The sequence below is a fragment of the Meleagris gallopavo genome, chromosome 7 (genome assembly GCF_905368555.1).
Source record: "Meleagris gallopavo chromosome 7, MGAL_WU_HG_1.1, whole genome shotgun sequence".
In the NCBI taxonomy this organism is placed as follows: Eukaryota; Metazoa; Chordata; class Aves; order Galliformes; family Phasianidae; genus Meleagris; species Meleagris gallopavo.
The window spans coordinates 20646750-20671721 of record NC_139410.1 but is presented as its reverse complement, the minus strand read 5'-3'; the positions used below and the strand labels follow the sequence as shown (position 1 = coordinate 20671721).

The 24972-nt window shown below is 34.4% G+C and overlaps 1 protein-coding gene across 1 annotated transcript in view; it reads left to right on the top strand.

The window, feature by feature from the left end:
• The window catches only part of SLC4A10 (solute carrier family 4 member 10), a 120124-nt gene that overhangs the window by 66363 nt on the left and 28789 nt on the right, over positions 1–24972 (top strand). The window contains exons 7-14 of the mRNA XM_085227694.1: positions 9347–9435; positions 13867–14024; positions 15790–15877; positions 16154–16300; positions 17283–17383; positions 18739–18913; positions 19167–19300; positions 19789–20034. Coding sequence (XP_085083820.1) covers positions 9347–9435; positions 13867–14024; positions 15790–15877; positions 16154–16300; positions 17283–17383; positions 18739–18913; positions 19167–19300; positions 19789–20034 — 1138 coding nt within the window. The remainder of the gene's footprint in view (positions 1–9346; positions 9436–13866; positions 14025–15789; positions 15878–16153; positions 16301–17282; positions 17384–18738; positions 18914–19166; positions 19301–19788; positions 20035–24972) is intronic.

The window sequence follows — 24972 nt, the reverse complement described above, 5'->3', positions numbered from 1 at the left end:
CACTAACTCCCTCTATATGTTAGTGGAACTGATGCAGCAATTCACTTCAGAAACTTCTCAATTTTACCTACTTTTTTTTTTGTGTGTGTGAACCTCAGCATCTCTATTTAATTCTCAAAGAAATAGATTCTGATCAGAATCAGGGTAGCATGTTAAAAAAACTAGTTTCATATACTCAACAGTTAAGTGATTCTATAAGTATTATTATGTATTATTGCATATTATTACAGGTTTTCGTTTGTTTGTCTTTATTGTGCATGATGAAAAACTACAATTCCTGTTCATGTGCTTTTGTATAGGTCTCTCAGAACCCCTGGTTCAAAAAATCACCCACTTACGTTATGTTATTTACATTAAGATTAAAAAAAAGACCAACACAACAAAACAAATCTAAATGATCGTAGAACATTTGTACAAGATAATTCAGCCTTTTATCTAAATTACAGTAGAGCTTTCCAAAAAAGGTCTTTTAGGATACAGATGTCTTTTAATCAGATTGAAGTGCTACTCTTCTGCTTGCATTCCATAAATGCTACTGCATATTAGGGACCCTATTGCATTGATCTCTTCAAAATAGATGATGACCCTACGATAAAACAAAGAAGGGCTGATTTATTCTGAGTTTCTCTCTTTTATCCATTCACCTATTAAAAATTTGTAATCTTATTTTGTTATCTGAGTTGTAAATATTATGCTAATTTTAGTACAGAATAAATCTTCAGTCTAAATTTTTGGATTTCCAAGGAAACAATCTTTTTTTCTCTTTAAGACAACCACAGATAAACATCTCATGGGCTGTAGAGGCAACTATTACCATAATGCTCCAGGAGTAAAGGGATGGGAAGCACGTGGACTGCTGCCTCTTCTGGCACTTTGCTAATTATTTCTCTGGCTTGGGTAGCCTACCACAATAAATGGCGTGTAAATTATGTGGATGTTATGCTGAGATGCTCATCTTTCAGGAACTTTGCTGTCATTACAAGCATCAAGAGCAGGAATTGAGTCTTCTGACCATTTTCTCTTGCCATTGCCTCATGACCCAAATATTAGATAGAGTTCAGCTACAATGTTATACTCACTGCAGCAACATATTTCTTTTCTGATTACTGTGGAACGTGTGTACAAGCTTCTCTTAATGATACAAAAATGAGTTGTTACAATACAACTCTGGGTCAGGTGAAAGTAAGAAAAATGAGCTAAATATGTAAATAAATTGAGAAAAGCAAAATTGAGAGTTACAAACATCTAATGCTATTGTTTGTTAGTTATGCTGAGAGACACCTCTTCATTTCCTGAGAACATACTGGTACAATCCAATCAAGGCATAATTTTCACCTATTTATACCCATTTGTGCACAAATATTGTGTAGAATGTAAGTTCACCAGAAGATGTTTCATGTATTGTGAACAGTAGTGGTACTCTTCTTCTCCTTATTATTAAAGATGTAGAGAGAGAATACTGATGAACATATACAGCCCAGAGATGCATTTAACCTTAAGAAGGACAACTTAATTTTTCCATGTTCAGATGAGTTCAGAGTAAGTTACTGTTTCTGGCTGTAAGGAGATTCTCAGTTTGGTTAATTTTATTTTTAGTGTTGACAGGTTAACTGATAACAGTCCTCAGTAGCCTGTAGTTTGTGAAATAAATGATTCAGCGGAGTTGCCATGTGGTACAGCTGAAGGTGCAAAACCCCTTCTTTATCCAAGTTCCTTACCCATGGTAGTTTACCAGTGTCTCCATTTTCAGACATTCAAGAATGAAGTCTGAAATGAAGACGTGATCTTAAATTCCATACATGGCTGTGCTACTGTCAGTCCACTGTGATATCTTTGCTGGAAGATGGTTGTACATATGTACTCCCTCCATTTTTATTTTTATTTTTTCCCCTTCTTAAAGAGTGTGTCAGACCATCTAGTTAATTTGCTTTGTACTTAGTGTATTATCTTTTGTTTACAATGGCTTTTCTTCACATCTTCTGCAGGGGTAAGATGTCAGAGTGCTGTGCATTTACCATGCATTTTTAATGCTACCATGCTGTGTTTAACTTTCACTTTTTCATTAAGCATCAAAACTGTGAGAATTAAAAGCCTGCTTTTGATGTTCCAATAAAAAGTGACAGTCAAATTTGGCATAAGAGCAGCAAAAAATATATTTCTATTCAAGTCTAATTTGACACCAAATACCCCAAGTAGAGGGTTCCAGTAATTTTAGCACAAATATTCTAAAAGGTAGGTTAACAGTAGGAATCTTTGTCATTATTAAACCTATAAAAAGTTTGAGTTGAAAAGCAATTAAACCTATTTTTATGGGGATTAATAGAGTTTTTACTCTGGTATCTGAAAAGCCAAACACAATTGCAAATTTACAGCACTTTTCTACTAGTACCACAGGAATGCTAAAATAATTTCACAAGTCTCTCCACTTCTCTAAAATGTTCTACAATTCAGAATTTAAGTATATGAAGCATGAGAAAGTAGCAGATTCAATGAAAATTAATCTAAGAAACAAAATTTTCATGATGCACACATTTCCATTATTTAATTAGCTATTTCATTTTTAATATAGGTTTCAGAGTATGTGTGTGTGCATAGATATGTAATGGGATCTAGCAGAACTTTTGCTGATTAAAGTTGAAGAAATGAGAGGAGTATGGCAGGATTAATGACTTGTAAATTGTTTCCATGCACATTGTTGAAGTGTTCCTTATCCGTAATAGTATGATCTTTTGCATGTTTTCTGTTCCATATATACGCCAACTATAACTGCTGCTGCTTCTTTGGCATCTGAACAAACTATTAGTGCAAAAACTCTCTTATACCACACATCATGTTTGATTTTGAGAAATTCTGAAATTCTAAGTTGTTGTTTATTGAACTGACAAAGAGTTTGAAGAAATCAGTGGCATGTTAAGGGTCTTCAGAATTAACTGAGCAAGTTGCTGGAGAAATTTACTTTGACAGGTTCTTTTTCAAGCATCATTCAAGTTATTTTGGTTGGTATGTTTGGTTAAATTGGACTTCATTGTTTCTGTGAATATGAGCATACACAGAGTCATGTAAGTCTATGCTTGGCATCTGATTAAGAAGAGTAAGGTTTAGTATCCAAGTAAGTCTAAATTACTAGTTCTCCGATGGTGTTTTTCACTCTACTCAATTTCCTTATCTCTTTTAAGCATTAGGTCAAGCATTTATGCCAGTACTAGCTTACAGCATGTGAAATTTAGATGATGTCAGTTGAACTATATGGAGACAGAGGGGCATAACTTGGAACCCCCTGAAAAGGAAGGAAGGCATTTCTAGGTATGTGACCTTCATTTTAGGAGCCGGTCACAGTGAATGCTATATATGTAACAAATTTCTACCAGTGGTGATTTTGGACCATATGGGTTGCTCCTACTTGGGTTGCAGTGCCAGCAGGCCAGCAGGCCCACTGTTAGTTAATACTAGCTTAAACTATCCAGTACCATGTTTCTTTATATTCTTTTCAAATGTATGTATTTTAATCAAAATATATCATCCACAGATTTTTATATCACTAAAATATAACTTGTATTTAATAACACTTTCATTTGATATATTTTTTCATATTTCCTTGTACCCATGATAAAATGTGTAAATCTATATGTATAAAGCTGTATCATTCATTTTTGTATTTCTTCATTTTGCTCTGTCTTTGTTGTGTCTGTCCCTAACAGGCTCATCTCATCTCTGTATCTTCCTCATCTCCTCTCCTTTGGGTTCTGTAAACTCCCTGAAGGTTTGGAGGTAGTATAAATACCTATTCTTACTTGGGCTTCAGATCATTTCAGGTGTACACCCATGTCTTCATCTGAGTTTCTTGACAGCATGCAACTTCTTGCTGTAGTAATTGAAAAGTACCTCAGATCTTTGTCAGCAGTTATAAGAAGCTTAAATGGAATGATGTTATTTTTTGATGGGTGGGGAGTTATTTTGGATACCATTTCTTTTTAAATTCATTATCTTGCATCTATTTGTAAAATTGCAAATCATAGCATTTTACTTTTGACTGCGTGACTTCATATGAATTATGTTTGAGATTCAGGCTTAGTGTTAGAACAGTGAGAGAAATTACTTCTTCTGTATCCCCTTAAATTGTATATTTTTAGCAAGCTCCAAATTCTGCTTGTAGTTATCCAGATACAGTGGAAGTGTGATTTGAAGTGTTATTAAGAGACCTGAAAATACATATACAATTCACTCTGCGAAGGTGGTATCACTACTCTGTTATATTAGAATTTTAATATATACTTTTGAAAACTTACTGTTTTTCAGTCTTTGAATTTTAGTCTAAATGGACAGCAAGTGCATTTAGATTTGGCAAGTTGGTGACAAGTTACAGTGAAAAGCCTGAAGACTGTGATAGTTGGCTTGCAAATCAGATTTTTTTTTTTCTTTTGAATGGGAAGAAATACATATGGTTTAGAAAAATAAACTACTTTTTTCCAATTTAATTTTTTTTGAAGTGTCAGATACATCCAGTTTTTTTCCATTAACTGTGATTTTTTTTTTTAATCTGAATAGATTGTACTCGGTATTTGTCATTTGCGTTCTAGAGACCTCTTGTATTTTTACTAAAAAATACAATATTCATAGTTCAATGTCTGAAGCTTTAAATTTTAGAGACTAAAAGTATATTGTATGTGAACTTAATTTACTGTAATTTTTTTATTTGACAAAACTAATCATCTCAAAATGTGAAGTTCTGAATCAGCAAATGCAGATATCTGTTAGTGTATCAAATACAGACGTAAAGTCTGTATTTGCATGACATAATTGTTTTGTGTGAATTTTGGCTCTAGTGAAAGCTCTGGCAAGTTCAAATTACCTGGATAAAAAGTCCAACACTTCTTCATACCAATTTAAAATATAATTAAAAAATTAAAACTGTTGATATTGACATTTTAATACATAGATAAACCTTAGCACTCATTTCAGTGTCAATTTATCTGTTAGATATTAAGTTCTTTTTTTGTGTAGGCTGGATATTTCAATGATAATACATTTGTCTGCTACTTTAAAAATATGAATAACTTTGTGATGACATCTCAAAGAAGGTGACTTCATGTAGACAGACATGCAGGATAGATCACAGCTTTTAAACTTTAGATTTTATAAGTACTCCAAGTATTACATTAGACTTTAAAACAAAACAATATTTTTGCCATATAATGCATGAATATAGATTTGCTTGAGAACATTAAAATGGAACTGGCAAGGGCAGAATAAGGAAGAACAGAACAGGAGGGATGTTGCTATCTTCGTGCCCTCTCTTAAGAAATCGGTGGATTATGTCTTCATTCTTGCCAGCTTGGTGCACATACTGCCAATTTGAAGAATCAATATACCATTTCAGTTATGACCTCACTGAAATTCGAGGTTGCCCTAAAATCAGAAGATAGGAATGTCTTTGTTAGGTGAAGATCAGCATTGTGAAGATATTTAAAGCCTGGTTGGAGTATGATGATAGTTGTTTGTATATTTGCTTGTTTTGGACATAGTGCTTCAGATGTTCATTTGAACATTTGGATATGTTTGGTTATTATAAAAGGAAAATTTGGAGAAAACTTGAATTCAGCATGGTTGTATTTCAGAGATGATTTGATGCAGCGGTCACTGTTGAGCTTTTAGTAGAAATCGGGAAAGAAATGTGTACTGTTCTTTTTTTTTTTTTTTTTTTTTTTCCAGTCCAGGTGTTGTGTGACAGCTTCCCCCCTTCATTTGCGTACCTCTTCAACTATCTGATGTTACCTAGGGTCATCATAGTGTTGATAATTGTGTCCTTCACTCAGAGAAAACAACCAGCTGCTGAAATTAAAATGCACTTGAGGATAAAGCACATACATACTGGCCAACATGCATTAGCAAACTGAACAATGAATGGGAAAACCAGTGTAACATGGTGATGCATATGTTCACTAGGCAGCCATCAGTGTAATTCTGGACCTACTCCATTGATATTTTCTTATTCACCTCAAAGAAGTCTCCATTAAGTCAACATGAAACTTTATACAAAGTTCAGGCTACCTTTGTGGCTTCGTAGGTCTGGAACAGAGGAAGTTACCAGGTATGAAAACAGTCTGGTCTTTTCAGACATTTTTGCCTGGAGAGAGCCACCATAGTGCAGTATCTACCTACTTAAAGTGCAAAATACATGGGTGTTTAATAAACTACACATGCATAGGAGTAAGAATCTCTCCAGAAAACAGTTGCTTTTTATCTTACTTTCTCTTGGAGGATCACATGGAGATCAGGTTGCAGATTCTTATTTTGCAGATTGTATTGTTTCATAACAAATGTGTTTCTGCAGTGTATTGTCATATGGATAACAAAAAGTGAAATTAGCTATCTTCTCTACCCTGTATCTTTTTGATTGTTATTCAATCCAGTAAAATTAAAAATAAGAACAAAAACCTTCGTTGTTCCGAAATCCAGAAAGCTGTCTGAAGTTACAGTTATTTAAACATCTCTTACTGCCTCAAGGTAAAAGTTGTGTTGTAGTCCAGCATATGGGAAAATCAAAGTCTGAGGTCTTCTATTGGCACAGAAAAAGAACATATGTTATTCTTATAAACTTCACATACTTGCTGTTAGTGACTTTTATTTCCTACCACGTATTCCTTTAGTCCCTAAAAAAAAAAAAAAAAAAAAAAAAGGACACAACATTTAAAAGTTAGCATTTTAGACTATTAAAGTAACTGCTTAGGGGAATTTTCACAGTTCAGATTATGATTGTAAAAAACTTACGATGTTAAAACTTCAGTATTTATGACAAATGATCCATGTTCCAAATGGTCAGAGTTATTTTCTCCCATGTAGATATTCATGTTCTCATTTTCTTGAAAGTGTGGGTCCAGAGAAACTATAAATGTAAATCCATAATTAGCAACAGAATGATCATAAGTTACTTTCATGTGCATAAAATCTTTATAACATCATGTGGATGTTAGTATGAGTAACTATTATAAATATTTCCATTGGTATAGATCTTAGAACAAGGAGGACTCTCTAAAAGGAAGAAATAAGAGTTAAGTAAGATTAAGACTTCCTGGTGGAAATATTCCCTGTAAATTTTATGGCTTCTATTTTAGGGTTATTTAAAGGTTTGTTTTTTTTTTTTTTTTTTTCCTGTTACATTATTAAAACTATCAAAATACTACAGAACCCATGTTAATATAGAAATTATTTTAATAGTTAGAATGCTAGAGGATCTTTCTTATAACATAAACTTAATAGAGAAAAAATAATGGCATTAAGTAGTGTATGGGTATACTTAGTGTTGAGGTGATGGTGGAACAATGGTAGTGACACTTTAAGTTAAGACACTCTAATTAAAACAGAAGTTGAATGGCCTTTTATAAGGATCTTGCATATTTAGTAATTGATGGCTTCCAATTTTGATTAAGTTGTCCCATGTTACATTTAGGAATTAATAGTTTTAAGATTATTTTAGCATACGTTCCTTTAAGTTACAATAGTATGTTCTTCTGAAATTAATCTGTAATTCCTGCCATATAAAAATTCTGATATTGACTTATTTTTAACTGCTTGGTTAAGTAACATAATAGTCATGTCTGTTGTTTTCTGTTTATTTCATTGTAGTCCTAGGCAAAAGCCCTTATTTATATTTTTGTTTTTATCTTTGTTCTGAATCTGAGATAAAATTGAAATATTTACATTTAATAAGATTTTTATGAATAATTTTTGAAAGATTCTGTGCCTATACTTTCTAATCAAAGTGAAATCTCTCTTGATAATCTCTCAGCATGCTTCACAAGTCTAAAAACTGATTTGTGGCATGAGGTTTTTGCCTAGTGGGAAATGAAATGTTGGTTTTGATGAAAACCAGCCTTTTTGTCAGCAAGTGTTTATACTGAAAATTTGTCGCGAGAGTTAGAGAGGATTATTGAACTGCTCAGCTTTCACAGAAGCTGGACACTGAAGTTTTCTGACCACGGCTGAGTTTCTCTTGCAAGTCTGTTGTCCTGTTCAGTTTGAATCCTACAAAGTGTTCTGTTTCCTGACTGTGGCTGAGGACATGCTTGGACTACAAATGGATGTAACAAAGATGCTGCGGGTACACGATGGCTTTTTGATTTGCCCAAACAATGTGCCTAGCTTAGGATTGTCTTTATAGTCATATGTCTTGAACATATGGTCTTTGTTAGTACTCAAGTTTGGATTGATTTTTGCCAGAACCAGTGTTTTTGCATCATAAATTCTTAGTCATATGAGAGACTTTATTTGCTATGGATACAAATATATGCTGGGCACAAGATACTGATTGTTGGCCAGTTGGACTCTACAGTTATTCCTGAGTATGTGCTACAGCAGTACTTTTTCCTGTTGATTTGTTTTGGTGTTCAGAGCTACGAGCGGGCTTTGCCATGCCAGGGAGGGCATTAAGAGTAAAGGTAGAGAGGCTCATCAACCCAGCTAGTTTGTGTTGCTGCCCTACTGCCTTCATCGCAGTGTGCGTGACCTCTGGCTGTGCATGGGAGTAATGCTGCCATTAAGCAAAATATATTTTGTTACTTAATCTTGGTTTTTCTTTTTGAGCTTCTGCTGTCAAAATTTAGTTGATCACAAGACTTACAGTTGGCTTACATGAGACTGAGGTGTGTTTAAACACTTCTTATATTGAGATATTTTATAAAGCTTCTGTAAAGTACTGCACTAAATCCTTGCAAGAATTTTTGAAAATGTGTTTGCCAAAACATTTGTTCTATACATGCCAAGTTCACAGTGTTCGATACTGAAATGAAATCATCTTAATTTCCAAAATGTCTATTTCTTATATTAGCCCACTCTTATCCTAGGCTTTGTAGTGTTTATATAATCAGAATGTTGTTATACTCATGTGTAAATTTATGGATCTTAGTACTCCTGTTTTATTCAATGAGGAGTAAGCTTGCAGACGGATATTGCCCCAAATTGACAGCTCTTCAAATTAGTTAAAAAAAAAAACAAAAAACAAAAACAACAACAACAGCAAAACAAAACTATATAAATGCAGAACTTTATTCAAGTGTAGTACCTCAAGAAACAAAAGCTTTAATTGATACAGAAAGCTTATCTTCAGTATCTTAGATTGTCTTATATTTTCTGAGTTATGTTCTCCCACTCTTAGCTGCATGTGATAAATATTCCCTTTTGAGAATGTTATTCTAATTAAGTATACTTAAATACACATCATGTTTAGATGTTTCATATACACTTGATATGGAATGGATGTCACTATTTAATTCTAACAACTATTTCATTAAATCTTGCTTTATTTATAGAAGTGAATGTTAGTATTCTGTAATGGTATTTTTTTTAGCAGGTCAGATTGTTTCCCCACAATCTGCTCCAGCCTGTGTTGAGAACAAAAATGATGTGAGCAGAGAAAATAGCACTGTTGACTTCAGCAAGGTAAGTAGGTTCACTGGTGGCAAATAGAGCTTCAGGATTACCAAACAGGTCTTGTAAATATATTGAATCTATGTGAGTTAGAAAAAGCTATGAAATGCAATTTTTTGCTTGAACATTAAAAATTTTCAAGTACTGCAATAATGTTTCTATGTAACAACAGCAAAAAATTTCCTTGTTTTCCTGGTAAATTACTGGCAATAAGAAATGACAGTGTAAGAATGTGGATATCCATTTATTGGATTAAAGTATAGTAGGTGTATACCTGGAGGGGAAGTTTTTACAAATGAACAGAAAATTGCCTCAGTAGAAAGATAATTCAGAATTCTTGTAATTTGAACTTACCTTTCAGATTTGTACTTTTTGTAGAAGTAAAACATGAATGTAAACTATGCTTTTTATAACCTGAACTTGTGGATTCCAGATGTCTCAAACAGAATGTGTTTCTGTAAAGCTATACCTTAATACTTTTGGCAAGCCAAGATATTTCAGTACGCATCACAAAAGATGTTAGCTGTTCAGTAGTGGAGATTGCAATGACAGTTCAATGTTAAATAGCAAAGAAAAGCAAACAGCTTCTCAGCTTTAACGTAAAGGAGAATCCTAATTTAAGAAGTCTGTATGTATCTAAAACAAACTGTCACATTAGATGCAGATGACAAACCTGACAGGAATAGATGGCTTCAACTGACGCGTTAATACAGCAAAGGTTGAGTAAGTGAAGAAAGGTAATTTAAACCAATATTCTGAAGAGCAGTGCTTTTGAGTCTGTTGAATCTTAATGTTAGTGCAACTGAGCTAAAAGTAGAGTTATGTGATTGCTCCATCTGGTGCCAGAGATATTTCCTAGCAGCAGTAGCTATTTGCACCAGTTGAATTCTTGACTGAACATGCCAGACTAGAAATGATGTATGGCTGAGATGAAGATGGGGAACAGATCTTATTGTCAAAGATTGTGAGAAAAAAGGAAGAGGGTTGGAGATGTATTGTGGGCCAATAGCTCTTCAGAGGTAGTAAGGACTATAAACATGGTAAAAAATTGCAGACTAACCTTTAAAAATGTTTTAAATTAAGAATATAGAAAATCATATGTGATTTTGGTTTGCTGGTATTAATAAAATTGTTAACTGAAAATAACTGTTCTGGCAGTTGTTCTAACATAAAGATAATGATGCTAAACATAAATCTGGCTATTCAAAATTATCCTATACTGAATTGAAGCTTCTAGCAACCCTAGTGGAGATGATGTGACTTCCAGTTGTGCTTTTCTTGCTTATTTCCACTATTTCTTTGAGTTTTGTAGGATAAGAATCCCAATCCATTATCTAGCTACATGTTTTTCCTCCTCCTTCTTTTTCTTTGTATTAAACAAGAATGGAGGCTGCAACAACTCATCCTTCAGTCTCTTCAGTCTCTAGTTGTGTAGCACTGGAGCTCTTCCTAGTTAAATTACATGAGAAGAGATCAACATGTCATCTTTGGCTAGGTTCAGCAGCATTAGATACCAACAAGGATGTCAGGATACGAAAGAAACATCTTCTGTTTGCTGAAATGAATTGAGAGGCTTCTAATCTAAATACCTTTTTTTTTTTTTTTTTAAACTGTCTTATATACATCTGTTTATCCCTTTGAAGATGCATACGTAAAGTACAATTTCCACTTGAAAGATGCTATTGCACATAACTCCCAGTGGTTATAATTGGAATTATGTGCACAGATTGAGAGGAAAGTAGAGCAGTACACTAATTTTCTCTTGAATATTGTGATTTCTTGCTCTAATTTTGTTCCACATACCAATGTCATTTATCTTCTCCAAAAAGTCAACTTTAACTTCTTTGCGTATTATATCTTTCCTAATCTATCTCCCTTGGGCTGCTTCTAATGTTCCGAATTTTGGAGTTGATTCAAAAAGCTGACTTAATCTGAATATGGCACCAATACTGCTGATTGTATTAGTATCTATTTATGAATAATACGAGGACACAACTCTAAAAGCTGTCTTTAGCATTACTTCAGTAGCCTAAAGAGGGATGTTGTAAATGTGTCACTCTTTCTCTGGGAATACTTTGTATTCTCAGGACCCAATGAAGGTGGTTGAAATGGTCTGTCGCTTTTCTACTTCAAGCTGAGCCAGTGAGCAGGGTGGGGATGGCAGTGTAACAACTGTATCTGGCTGAGCTCTTATACTGCTGCATGCCCTGGAGGCTGAAGTGATCCTCAAGTGTCCTGAAATATGTAATGGATTAGGGGACTGCAGCCTGTCCCTTGGCAACATTTCTGTGTTCCGTGTATAAATGGTATATCTGAATCAAAACTGTTTCCCTATACTTAATGCAGCTTGATTTTTTTTTTTTTTCCCAAATATCACACAAAACAATCAATTTATTTTTGAATGCTTTTGACTCTGTTTATAAGTAAATTTGATTAATACAGATCAAGGCTTTCCTGAGGGGAGTGATGTTGGTTATTTTCTGTTTGTCTTCATTTCAAGTTGCGTTTGGTTCTCTGGGAGGCCTCCCCCTCCTCCTTCAGTCGTTGAGTTGAGGTTCCCTGCAGGGGAGCAGACTCCACATTAGTCATTTACTTCAGTGCTTAATTGAAGCCTTCTGAGGCTATTAAACGCCTGGTAATGAATATGCATCAATTTATGGTTAAGATTAAGATGTGATGAGGGCTATCCAACTAAAGGCTTCTTGTAATAAGAAATGCATTGTGGAGTATGGCGGATAGGATAGATGAAGCATTTGAAGGATGTAGCATTTGCCATTGCCCAAGACACACTCCAGGGCTACCTCTGCTTTTATTAGGTACCAGAAACAGCACCTCAGTTTTGCATGTTTTTGGTCATTTGATGCAAGTTTTGGGCCTCTATTCAATAGCATATAGATTTTAGAATCTCAGGCTGATCAATCAACAGGAAACCTGTCTGGAAATACTTGCTGGTAGACAAGAAAGTATATCTGAAAGATATGAGTCTTGGTCCTTTGGTCTGTATTTTAGTGGACCTTAAAGTGACAGCTGTAGCATGTGGTATGTGAGACATTACATTATTAAATTTATAGAATGCACATTGTTATATGTGCCTGAAAGATTATTTTATTTATCTCAAGTGTAATTGTTCTAAGTTGCCAAAATTGGATGCAGAATGAATCTGTTTGTGTTGTATTTAAGTCTAAGGAGTTATTTTGCGATTTGAGTGGGCAACAGAAGAATTTATCTCACAAGTAGTTTTAAAAAGTACTTGCACTCCAACCTCTCAGGTTGATTTGATGGCGGTCAGACTTTGTGAGGTGTTGGTCACCACACTTGATTAGCGCAGGGGTAGCATTAGGTATTTCTTTATGATCTTAGAGAAATTCGATTTCAAATACAGGCAACTTTATTATATCTGAATTCTGATTTAGTGCCAGAGCCATTTGCGAGAAAGCAATTTTCTAAATATTACCAAAGCCCATGCATGCTAGTACTGACAGATGGCTGGAAGATAGACATTAAAATGGTCCACTTTAACAGTTTATGTTGGATTTGGTTGCTGTTGTTGTGTTTAGATTAATAAAAGGAAAGCAAATGACAAAATTCATGTATTTTGAAATGTAGACAATACTGGTGTATAATGAAATCAAACATACATTATATACTCTATTTCTCCATGTCAATTTTTGTTACAAATTGTCAACTGACACTGAGAAAAGTAAATACAAATGAGCTTGTTCCTAAGCAAATACCTAGATCTGACATAGTAATGCCATTATGAAGCTGCTTTTTTGTCTCTTCCTACCCTCCCCCTGGAGAAGTCAACATCAGAGCCTTAAAACTCCAAAGTTTTTGTTCTGCTTTGCTCTTTCAGCTTACTCCCTTGAGACAATTATGGTCCTAGCTTTTCTGTTGTTTTCAGTAGAAAAAAAGTATATTCCATTAAATATGAAAACTACAGAGTAGTGGAAGGGGGGATTTGAGATAGTGGAGCCTGTTCTTTTTCTCACAGAGATTGTAATATGGCAACTATGAACCATGAATTAATGAGTTTAACAATTATTAATTATGGAAAAATTAGATGTCTTAATTTCTTCTACTGCAATTAATTATGTTATGAGTGTTGATGCTGCTATGATTTTTATAAAATTATTAAATAGGAGATTAATATTATATGCCTAACAAGATTGTGGTTTTTTTTTTTTTTCCATTATAAATGATTTCTGGAGTATTTTAGCTATGTTTCTAAGATAATATTAGTCAAATACTGAAAGATCAGTTTCTGTTTTTGAGAAACATCTTTATTTTTGAAAAAATTACTTTTTCAAAAGACAGGAGTAAAAGCTGAAGAATTAAAATGATTGTAAAAATTAAAATATATAATGCAGTAAGTGACCAAAATGAGGGGAAACAAAAATCCTTATCTGTAACTCCTAGGATAATTTGATATCTTTTTCCCAGGTTGACTTACATTTCATGAAAAAGATACCACCTGGAGCTGAAGCATCAAACATCTTAGTTGGTGAGCTGGAATTCCTGGACCGTGCAGTTGTTGCTTTTGTTAGGTTATCGCCTGCGGTGCTGCTTACAGGACTAGCTGAAGTTCCAATTCCAACTAGGTACAGTTAGATTTATTTCTTTTCATGTTTTTCTAAGTACCTCTTGGAGGCATGTGTTGTGACCTTCAGCAAATTTCATCTCACCATGAGTTAAGGACATCTTTTTACTTGCAATTTAATTATGTGTATTCAGAAACATACATAAATATGTGTATGTATATTCTGACACATGCTGTTAATGTGTGATTAGATTTATTCTTCACGGACGTAGAAAATATAGTTTGTCAGCTTACAGAATGGGATTAATAATTTACAAACTCTTAATTCTGTAGGTGAAATATGAGGAAAAAGCAGCAAAGCAAAGTGATACAACTTTCGTCTGGAACTGAAATTAATCTCGTGATACTGCAGAATTAAGTCCAGAAGAGAAAAATTGTGAAAGGGGTGTTTAAAAGGAAAAATTCAAACTATATGGTTTGATAGGCTAGGGATTGTTAATGGATCAAGAACATGCTGTGAATATGCTCCTCTAAAACTCTGTAGATACTTGCATTAAAGGAAATGTAACTTTTGACCATAAATTTTTATTAGATTATATTTTTCTTAGATGAAATTTTTTCTCGTGAAGTATTTTGACATTGAGGACAGTTTATGAGGAATCGTTTTAATGTCTAAAATATACTAAGATTCTAAGAAGATCTTCAAATACATTGTTGTCACTTGGGGCTAATTTGGATCAAAGCTCTATCTAATTCTCCCGTATCTAAATTCACTAGCTTAACTATTATGAAGACTCTCAGCTTTTTTGTTGTTGTTGGTTTGGCTTTGAGTTGCATGTATTCTGCCTCTCTTTCTTCTTCTCTTTCCCTGTTTCTATAAAAATAGAATTTCATCAGAAGACAACACTGCATTGCAGTTGTTTATGGCCTTCACCTAGGAGATGAAATGCTCAGACTCTGATTCTTGCTCACAGTCTGATAAATAGTATAAAATTTGCTTTAATTTTTAATTTCTTTGAATATGTCTTTAGGTCTTTTACTTGTACATATGTATAAGAGTCACTGAGATACTGAGTTAAATTTTTAAAATAACAGAAGCTTTTTTTCTGCATAATCTCTCCCACAAAGAAACGCATGACAGTGAAGACAGTACAGATGTCTTGATTTTTGGCCTAGAGAAAATTAAGGAATTAAAAATTAGGATAATTAATATTTTTTGCAAGATACTTAGTTTAGAAATAATTTAATAATTTTCATTAGTAAAAAGTTGTTTTTGTATTTTTACAAACCTGGAAACACCAGTTATTTCATCTGAACCTGTCCTGTGCATTTTAAAGAACCACAAGCCCAGAGTAGAGGTTAGAGTCTTTTTACTGGGAGGAAAGATGAATTAAAAAATATTTTCATTCAGAGGTAACTTCAAAATCAGAAAAAATGAAATAATTCTACTGTAACTGCCATAAAATCATTAGTTCCATGACATTAACAGAATTAACGTTAAATGTTTTCTGTACGTAGTTTATATCTGCATATGTTTATTATGTAAGATAAGGTTTGTTACATAAGGGGATTTTGATAGTCTTAGTCTTAATCACAAGTCTAATTGTGAAACTTATGATATATATTTCTATAAGTTACTTAAATGCACTTCCTAACCAGACCTTCATGTTTAAATGTTTATCTGAGGATCTTGAAGGAATATTATACATAGTACTTGATTTAGGATTTTTCTTATAGTCCAAATTTAAAATAATTGTTTTGGTAGTATTTATAGTAACTAGCATACGCCTTCCTTTTACATATTTTCATTTAACTTTTTTTTTCAGATTTTTGTTTATTCTTCTTGGGCCATTGGGTAAAGGGCAACAATATCATGAGATTGGAAGATCGATTGCAACACTGATGACAGATGAGGTAATTTTATTCTTGATTTGACTTTAGTCATTTTGTAATGACTGGAGGGATGTAATAGAGAACCTGGAATGCGGAACTGCCCAGTTGAATTGATGCACAGATAGAATTCAAGCTTTTTTCACCATTCTATAACTGCTCAGATTATGCTGCCAGGAGATGATAAAATGAGAGGTGAGCCTAATGTGCAAGGGCATCTTCATTGAGAAGGGACCATTCTGAAATATTTGGAGTGTTTCTCTCCTCATCTCTTTTTCCTCCCACTTTTGCTTTTCATAGGTGTTCCATGACGTTGCTTACAAAGCAAAAGACCGCAATGACTTGGTGTCTGGAATTGATGAGTTTCTTGATCAGGTTACAGTTCTCCCTCCTGGAGAATGGGACCCAACAATTCGAATAGAACCACCTAAAAACGTTCCTTCTCAGGTTTGTGCTTGTAAAATTCAGATGCTTTTAAGGATCGTGATGAAGTTTTGCTAAGTAGAATTAAGTCTAAGTAACTTAGCATTTAGCAAAGTCACTATATGGAAATATTGTATGTTTTTTCTGTTTGCTACTTCGCTTTAAGAAAATTGTTGTCTTGAAAACATGTGATGTGATGACAGTCAGTGTAATTCAAAACTATGTCTCTCCTGAATAAAGACAGATGGATCTGAAGATCTTAAATTCGAGGTTGATTGGTAATAAGCATGTTTGATTATAACAAACAGCCGTAGTTTGCTTTTATTCTAAACTTATTGCTCTATCTTTGTTTTCTGAAACAGGAAAGACTAAAAAGCTTAAATCCCAAACATTCTATTGTGTATCCTAGAGGTGCTTAGTTTTTCTCTGAAGATGACTCAGAAGAAGAAAATACTGTGAAAAAGAAGGAATTTTTTTTTTTCTTGTTGTCATTTTTATAGTATTACATGTTTAAGTACTCAGTGCAGGCTGTTAATAGCAGGTGGCTATTCACAAAGCTCTTCAATCATTATCTATTCTTCTATTATTTGATAGCTGTAATCCATTTTGAATAATGCGATGCACTTTTAGCCATATAACGTACAATTTGTTATCCATAATTCTTTTCAAAAGGTGCTCATCATGCGAAATTGCCAGTGAAGTCAGAATACAATGGCCTGATAAGAGCAAGCAATTATCAAAGCAGCTTGTCATACTGCTCTTTAAAAATGCTTCCTGATAACAAGATTTTTCTGAGATGAATTCTTTAAATTTCTTACACCACAATTCCTTCTACTTTTTCTGGTTACGCTGCTCCTCTACTGCTTATGAAGAGATTATGCTGATGAATCTTACAATAAAATTTAAATGTGCAGTCTTTCAAGTTTTGAAGCCTATTTTTTTTTTTTTTTGCTAGATTTGTGTTTGATTGTGAAAATCTAAGAAAAGTGTCTTTTCTTCCTGACAGGAGAAGCGTAAGATTCCAGGAGTACCAAATGGGACTGCAGCTCATGGGGAACCAGAACATCCTGGAGGACACTCTGGACCAGAATTGCAACGCACTGGAAAGTTAGTGAAAAACATATTCAGAATCATAAGTGTCCCAGATGTTGCCCTTTCAAAAGAACAATAATGGTCTGACTCTATTGTAAATGACCAGTTTGGCACATCATCTTTTTCAGGCCTTATTCCTCACTAGCATACCACAAAGCTGAAAAAGATAGTACTTCCGAATTTCTTCAGAAAAGAAGAGGGCAAAAAAATTGAGTATTCACATTATAATTACAGAAAGCTCCTTACTCTATTTTTTATAGAAGTCAGATCACTATTGAACTCAATTAACATTGTTTTCTATTTCTGTATGAAGAAAAAGTTGGAAATAGGCTTGTCACATATTATGAATTCTTACAAATATTTTATTGTTGAGGTTATTGTGTTGTGAAGCTCCTGCATTTCATTTTTTGCCTCAGTAAGCCATGATGTGCCCTGGTACATGAGGCTGTGGTTACTGTGGTGGCTGCAGCATAAACGCATCTGAAGGAAGAATTTGTCCCAAAAAAGACAATACATACATTCTTAATATATTGTGAAGTAAGCCCATCAGCAGTCAGTGTCTGCCTTAGTGCAGTATCATCATGCTGGTAGCTGTGTGCTAGGCAATTTCGTTACTTTGCTGCCTCTTGATAATTAACTATTATTCCAACCTGCAGTGTTGCTGTTCGTAGTGTAGTAAAAGTTGGTAATGGGCAGCCAGTCTGTAAATTATACTTTTGCTGGTGAACCTGGTGTTGGTTGCTTGAAGGATCATTTGTTTTCAGGAGCTGGTAGCACTGTCTCCTCTACCTCAGAGCTGTCTGGTACATCAGATACATTAGAGAAAACAGCGCTGTGGGACATTTGCTTTAACTTAATTACGTATTGTAAAGGAATGCTTGATTCTAAGTTTTTTATTATATTTAGCATAATGTAAATGACAAGGTATGAGTTCTTGTCCATGAAAATTTCTAGCCTAGATTTCATCCTATTGCCAAATGTATTTAGGAAGAGCTTTGCAAGGAATATGATGTGCTCTATATGTAGGAATGTAGGCAAACATGCAGTATAATAGCCCTCTGATAAAACAAATAAAAAGAATTATTTCACAAAAGTACTGGGGCTTTATGCATGGGAGCTAACAACTGATCAGAAGTTTTGGGCATGCGTGACGAAGTTTTTAAGTAAGAAACATGAAAATTCTTTTGTTTTAAAACAATTTCCTGATTAAGGTTATCAGGACAGAGTTCCCAAAAACTTTATTCTGAGGCAGGATGAATTATAAGGATATGTTTCATTTGATTAAGGAAGAGTAGCTTCTCTACAGCTGCTAAGGAATACTGTGGAAGAAAGTTCCATAAGCCTTCATAAATTTTCTCTTTTACTTTTAGATTTTTTGGTGGATTGATTTTAGATATAAAAAGAAAGGCTCCATTCTTCTGGAGTGACTTCAGGGATGCTCTCAGTCTACAGTGTCTGGCATCGTTTTTGTTTCTCTACTGTGCTTGCATGTCTCCTGTCATCACGTTTGGTGGTCTACTGGGAGAAGCAACTGAAGGTCGTATAGTATGTGTTAAATCTGAATTTTTTAAAAGAAACTTACATTGCTAGATTCATGGTTAGTATTTATTTTTTTTACTGTTCCAAGGGGATAAATGTATATTAAAATCTATTTTTATACTTTATATATTTATTTTTATATTGAAAATATATATTTAAAATATATTTGTTTCATTATTTAGAAGTCTACAAATCATTATGTTGCAAAAAAAGAACCAGTTGGAAAATTTATACACACTTCTCTCTGTTTCATATTCAGAGTGCAATAGAATCGCTGTTTGGAGCGTCCATGACTGGAATTGCCTACTCTCTCTTTGGTGGACAGCCTCTCACTATACTTGGCAGTACGGGACCAGTTCTAGTGTTTGAGAAGATTTTATTCAAATTTTGCAAGTAAGTGACGTAGAGATACTTAAAATTTCTAACATGTTATAAGATGTAGTAGTTTACCAGTGACATTTATAGAATCTTTCTAAGCCAGGTGAAGACTTACTTCATCGATTTATTCATGTAAACTGATGTTTGAGGTGAGTGAGATCATAACATGCATAATTACTGAAGTCTTTTTAAGTAAAATTAGAAACATTGAACAATGAATTGCAGCATCTGCAGAAGAAGATCAGGGGATTGTTTTAAAGTGAACTGTATAGTCTGAAAATTATGCTTTGACTGAAACAAAGTCAATTGTTGATCATGCAGAAAAGTTGAAGAGTGGGCCACTTTTTTGCCTCCCTCCCTGCTTCTTGCCCTCTTTCTGAAGAGCCAAACTGTTCCCAAAATTGCTCGTTCTTATACAAAGCCTATTTTGGAGTCGCTTCTTCATCTAGGAAACTGTGGCTGGACAAATGATTAACCGTGTTGTTTATTTATTTTCTCTTTAGAGAGTATGGGTTATCATACCTTTCCCTGAGAGCTAGCATTGGTCTGTGGACTGCAATCCTGTGCATCATCCTTGTTGCAACTGATGCAAGCTCCCTGGTCTGTTACATTACCCGGTTTACTGAAGAAGCTTTTGCTTCTCTTATCTGCATAATTTTCATTTATGAGGCCTTAGAGAAGCTATTTCATCTCAGTGAGACATATCCAATCAACATGCATAATGATTTGGACCTGCTGACTAAGTACTCGTAAGTATGATCTCTTAACACTTTGTTGTTTTTTTTTTTTTCCATAAATGGTGAAATCTTTGAAAGAATGCAACTAGTGTGCAACAGGATAAGTTTTCGATTGTTGTGAATATAATATGTGGGAGCTATTGAATTAGGCATGATTCTGGCATATAGAAATAGTAGTTACTGGAGATGTGTACTGTAATTTAAGTAAAAAAATTATTGGAATTTTGGAAAGCTACTCAAATGAAACCTGGAAATCTTAGAATAATAATAATTTAAAAATCAGCTTTAGTTTTTTATTCACATTTTTAATTAAGTGCAACTCAATGGCATCTTACTATAACCTTGTATTAGTGCTTTATAATATTTTATATCATATTTCTGTCTTTTTTTTTTGTTAATTGAAATATTGACCTATCTAAAAACTTGATGTGACTCCTTCAATTTAATCCAAATGGTAGGAACTCAGTGAGAACTGGAGTGATTTCAGAATTGTTAGGTGCCTCTCTGCAGTGCTTGATTTTTATCATACCAATTTGTTCTTAATTACAAGATTTTTAACAGGACTGCATTTGTATAACTTGACAATGGATGTTTTCATAAGCTGTTTTGGATAAAGGGTATTATCATTGGGAATAGAAAAACGATTGCTTTAATTGATATAGTTTCATTTTGAATTAAAAATTCAGGATTGTTTCTGTGATATCAGAAGTATTGGTAAAGGGCAAGATCCTAGTTGGGCTTGATGCCAATTAAGTCTGGTCACCTCAGCAAATGTCACTGAAAAGCATTTTTGGAGAAGATTCACCTTCAGAAATATCTTTATTTCACTGAACCCTTTTGAACACTCTGCGTGTACAGAGTGGAGCCCCCAAAAAACAATGCTTGAACAGTGCCACATCTTTTGTTCACTGGAAAAACAGGAGTGCCTCAACCAAATGTCTCATTTGCATTTTAAGCTGGGAGAAACAAAACACAGCGACAGAAAAAATATTTGAATTTTGTGCATGCATCACTAGTAAAGTAGATGATAAAACCTGAATCCAAATGTGCAGTAAGTATCTTAATAAATGGAACAGACTGAATTATTGTAACAGCAGTTCTGCTGTGACATGTTCTGCTGTGCTGAAAAAATAGTATTTCTCTCTAACAGCTTGACTGGTAGATAAAGTAATATTAATTTGAAGAGAAAACGATAAACATCACAAATAAAGCATGCACACAATTGAAGTTATATCCCGATATCAGTTAACATCACTTAACTTCTATGATGTTGATACTTTTACTGTAAAGAGCCTTATATAGTACAGTGTATTTTTTTTTTTTCCCTATACCACTTCAAAGTAGTCATGGCAAAGGGAAACGGGATATGATGTTCTCACAGTGTTTTTGACAAGTTAATACTAGAGAGACAAAAATTTATTCAGAAACCACTTAGCAGGCAGAGCTAAGTTATTAAAATATATAATGAAAAAATAAATGAAAATAGGGATATGGATCCCTGGTTAGCTAAATTTATTTGTAGTTAGGTGTGGATTTATCTGAGATTACAGAGACAAATTCAAAGTTTTGCTTTGCAGTGCAGTGATAATAGGTATCTCCATATTTTATGATAAAGTTTTACTGTTCTCCTCCTTACGTTTACAAATTATTATTTGTTTTTATTTAAAATGCCTTTCATTGATCAGAATCCAACAAATTAATTGTTTCTGTGATACATAGTGTTTTGTACGGGCAGTGATTCTGGTGCGATTTTTTTCACTTTTTAAATAGTATGCTGGGTAAAAAAGACCCAAACTTTTCAAGTAAATAAAAGTCTAACTAACAAAAAATAATAAATTTTGCATTAAGTTACATTTCAGCTTTTTCATTCAGGTAGCAAAGTTAGTTTTTTCAAATGCTGCAGAGTCAGAAAACCCACAGAGATTGAAATTTTGCCTGTTACTAAGTATGAATATAAAAGCATGACAATTTTTAAAAATCAGCAGTTTGGAATATGACTTCAAATAACATTCAAGGAAAAGAAACATTCAGTCTAGCAATTCAGGGAGTCAGCACTGTATTTCAAGTATGTAATAGGGATGTTTCTCCTAAGCTTCAGAGCTATGTACCTTCAATTTTCATCTTTCTGAGAAAGCGTTTGTAGTTCATTTGCTTCCAAGTAAATAGAAACACTTCCTAGTTTGTATCTTCCTGCTTTCTTCCGAGGAAAAGCCTCTCTCTTCCTTCCATATTCCAAAGACTAATTGTTTTCTGTTAATAATCTGCTTCCTTCAGCTTGTTTTCTCATTGTCAGGAGGAGTTTGAGATTGATTTTTCTCTTTTCAACATCTCTGATGTTTGTTTTCATCTGACACTATTCTCCTCCATTCCACCGGCTTACCAGTAAAAATGATTGTGGATAGTTATTGTTGCTGCTTGGTTCCTTCTGCACAGACAGCTAGGAACAGCTTTTGCTACCCTGAGGCCCTGATTAAATGTCTGTATGTGTCTTCATCAGTTCTTGAAAGATCAGAAAATGAGTATTACTTGAAATAAACATTTTGTTTTTGTGTACTTGAAGTGAGGATATTGCTTTCACAAGAAATGAGAAGCTTTTTTTTCCTGCAGTGTATGACTCCAAATCTTCTATTTATTGTTTAAATGGGTAACAAGCTTGGTCTGAAACTGGTTCTGTCCTTAAAGGACCAGCATACTCTGTTACAGAAGCTAATTAATATCTGCTGTTTGCTAATTAAAACAGCTGTTTGCATTTATTTTTTTTTATCATTGGGGATTTTAAAGACAAGTTTTTAATTGTTAGTGAAGCCTTGGCAGTTCTTTAATTAGCAATGGGCTAACTTCAAAAGGTTCATTTCTCTTTGGATGTTTTGCCAAAGCTTACGCAAAACTACTTCTTGGATCTGCAATTCTGTGCTAAAAAAAACCTTAGGTTATACTATAAAATTTCTGTTTTCTGTATTCTCTTTGTTGTCTACTTAAATAAAAAAGAAGATAAATAGGTTAGGGCAATTTGAAGCTCTTTTGTGTAAGTTGTTAGCTCGCCCTCCTCTCTTAGCCCATGGGCCTTCTAAGGATGTTCTGATATCTGTAGGTAGTCAGTGTGCAATCCCAGTATTGTTGCCTTTGCTGTGGTGAAGAAATGAATTTGACTCAGGAAAAATCACTGGCATGCTATTAGTATTGTCCTTTGGAATACTAAAAAGACAAAGAAAAATAATTTGAAATGATATTTTATTTCAAACAGATTGTGTAACCATATTTCAAGCGAGAAAGATGTATTTTCGGTGGGTTTGTCTTCTCTTATCACAGAGTCACAGAATAGGGGCTTGGAGGGACCTCCAGAGATCACCTGGCCCAACCTCCCTGCAGCAGGCTATGCAGGTAGGATCGAGGTGGGTCTTGAATATCTCCAGAGAAGGAGAACCCACAACCTCCCTGGGCAGCCTATTCCAGTGCTCTGTCACGCTTACTGTGAAGAAGTTCCTTCGAATATTGATGCAGAACTTTATGCTCCAGTTTATGGCTGTTTCCCCTTGTCCTGCCCTCACGGGCAGCTGAAAAGAGGAAGGCTGTTTGACTCCACACTTAAGTAACTTATTAAAGGGCAATTTATTTTATTTTTACTCTCTTGTGGGAGTTTTATATAAACAACTGTACTACATGTATTTCTACTTGTATTTAAGAGCCAGCAGTGTGTTCTTGCAGCCCTGAACGACACCTTAGGCTGCATCAAAAAAGGTGTGGCCAGCAGGGAGAGAAAAGTGATTGTCACCCTCTACTCTCATGAGACCCTTTTTGGAGTACATCCAGGCCTGGAGCCCCCAGCACAGGAAAAGTGTGGAACTGTTAGAGCGGGTTCAGAGGAGGGCCACAAAGGTGATCAGAGGGCTGGATAACCTCTCATACAAAGACATGATGAGGGAGCTGGGTTTGTTCAGCCTGATGAAGACAAGGCTCCCGGGAGACCCCATTGCTGCCTTCCAGTACTTAAAAGGAGCTTATAATCAGGAGAGAGACCAACTTTTTTTCATAGTCTGATAGTGATAGGACAAGGAGGAATGGCTTTAAACTGAAAGAAGGGATGTGTAGGTTAGAATTTAGAGGGAAATAGTGAGGCAGAGAAGCAGACTGCCCAGAAAATCTGTGGGTGCCCCATCCCTGGAAGTGCTCAAGGCCAGGTTGGATGGGGCCCTGGGCAGCCAGATTTGGTGGGTGACAACCTTGTCCACTGCATGGGGTTAGAATTAGGTGGTCTTTAATGTCCCTTCTCTCCCAAGCCATTCTATGATACATGTTTGAGTTTGTTACAGAATTCTGTCTCAAAAAGATATCTGTTGTTTCATGGTCTGATTACCACAGAATTAGTTCTAATGCGCTTATTTGCTTTATTATACCTTTTTGTTACTTTGTGTTAAAATGTTGGCCATGATATTCAAGTGTTCTTTCTGGAAAATTTGATTTTTGTTCATTTATTTATGTTTTGAACACAATCTTTAGGATATAGATAATAAAGCATTTTAAATGTAAATCAAAAGGAGAAGGCAATGTGATTTTAAGCATGCTGCTGTGGTACATTTTTTTCTTTTTAAAACACATAGTTTTGAATGAATTTAAATACATATTTCTCTATGAAATGCATGTACTTTTTGATCTGGATTTTATCTTCCTCTTTTCTCTTGTTTTTCTGTGACCTTTTTGTATTTGTCATGCCATTAGCATTTGTAGGTTGGCATAGCAACTCTTATTTCTGTGCTCTCCTCCTCCTGCTTTTTCTTACTTCTGCAGCAAACGTATCTCCAGTTAGTAAATTCAATCTGGAACACTAATACACACCAGTTTTAATGTGTACTTTAAATGTTAGGATATCACATTTTACTAGGAAAGGAGACCCCCTACAATTGTGTGGTTTGAAGATCTTGGTTGAAAGGAAAAGTGTTTAGAAAAGAAATT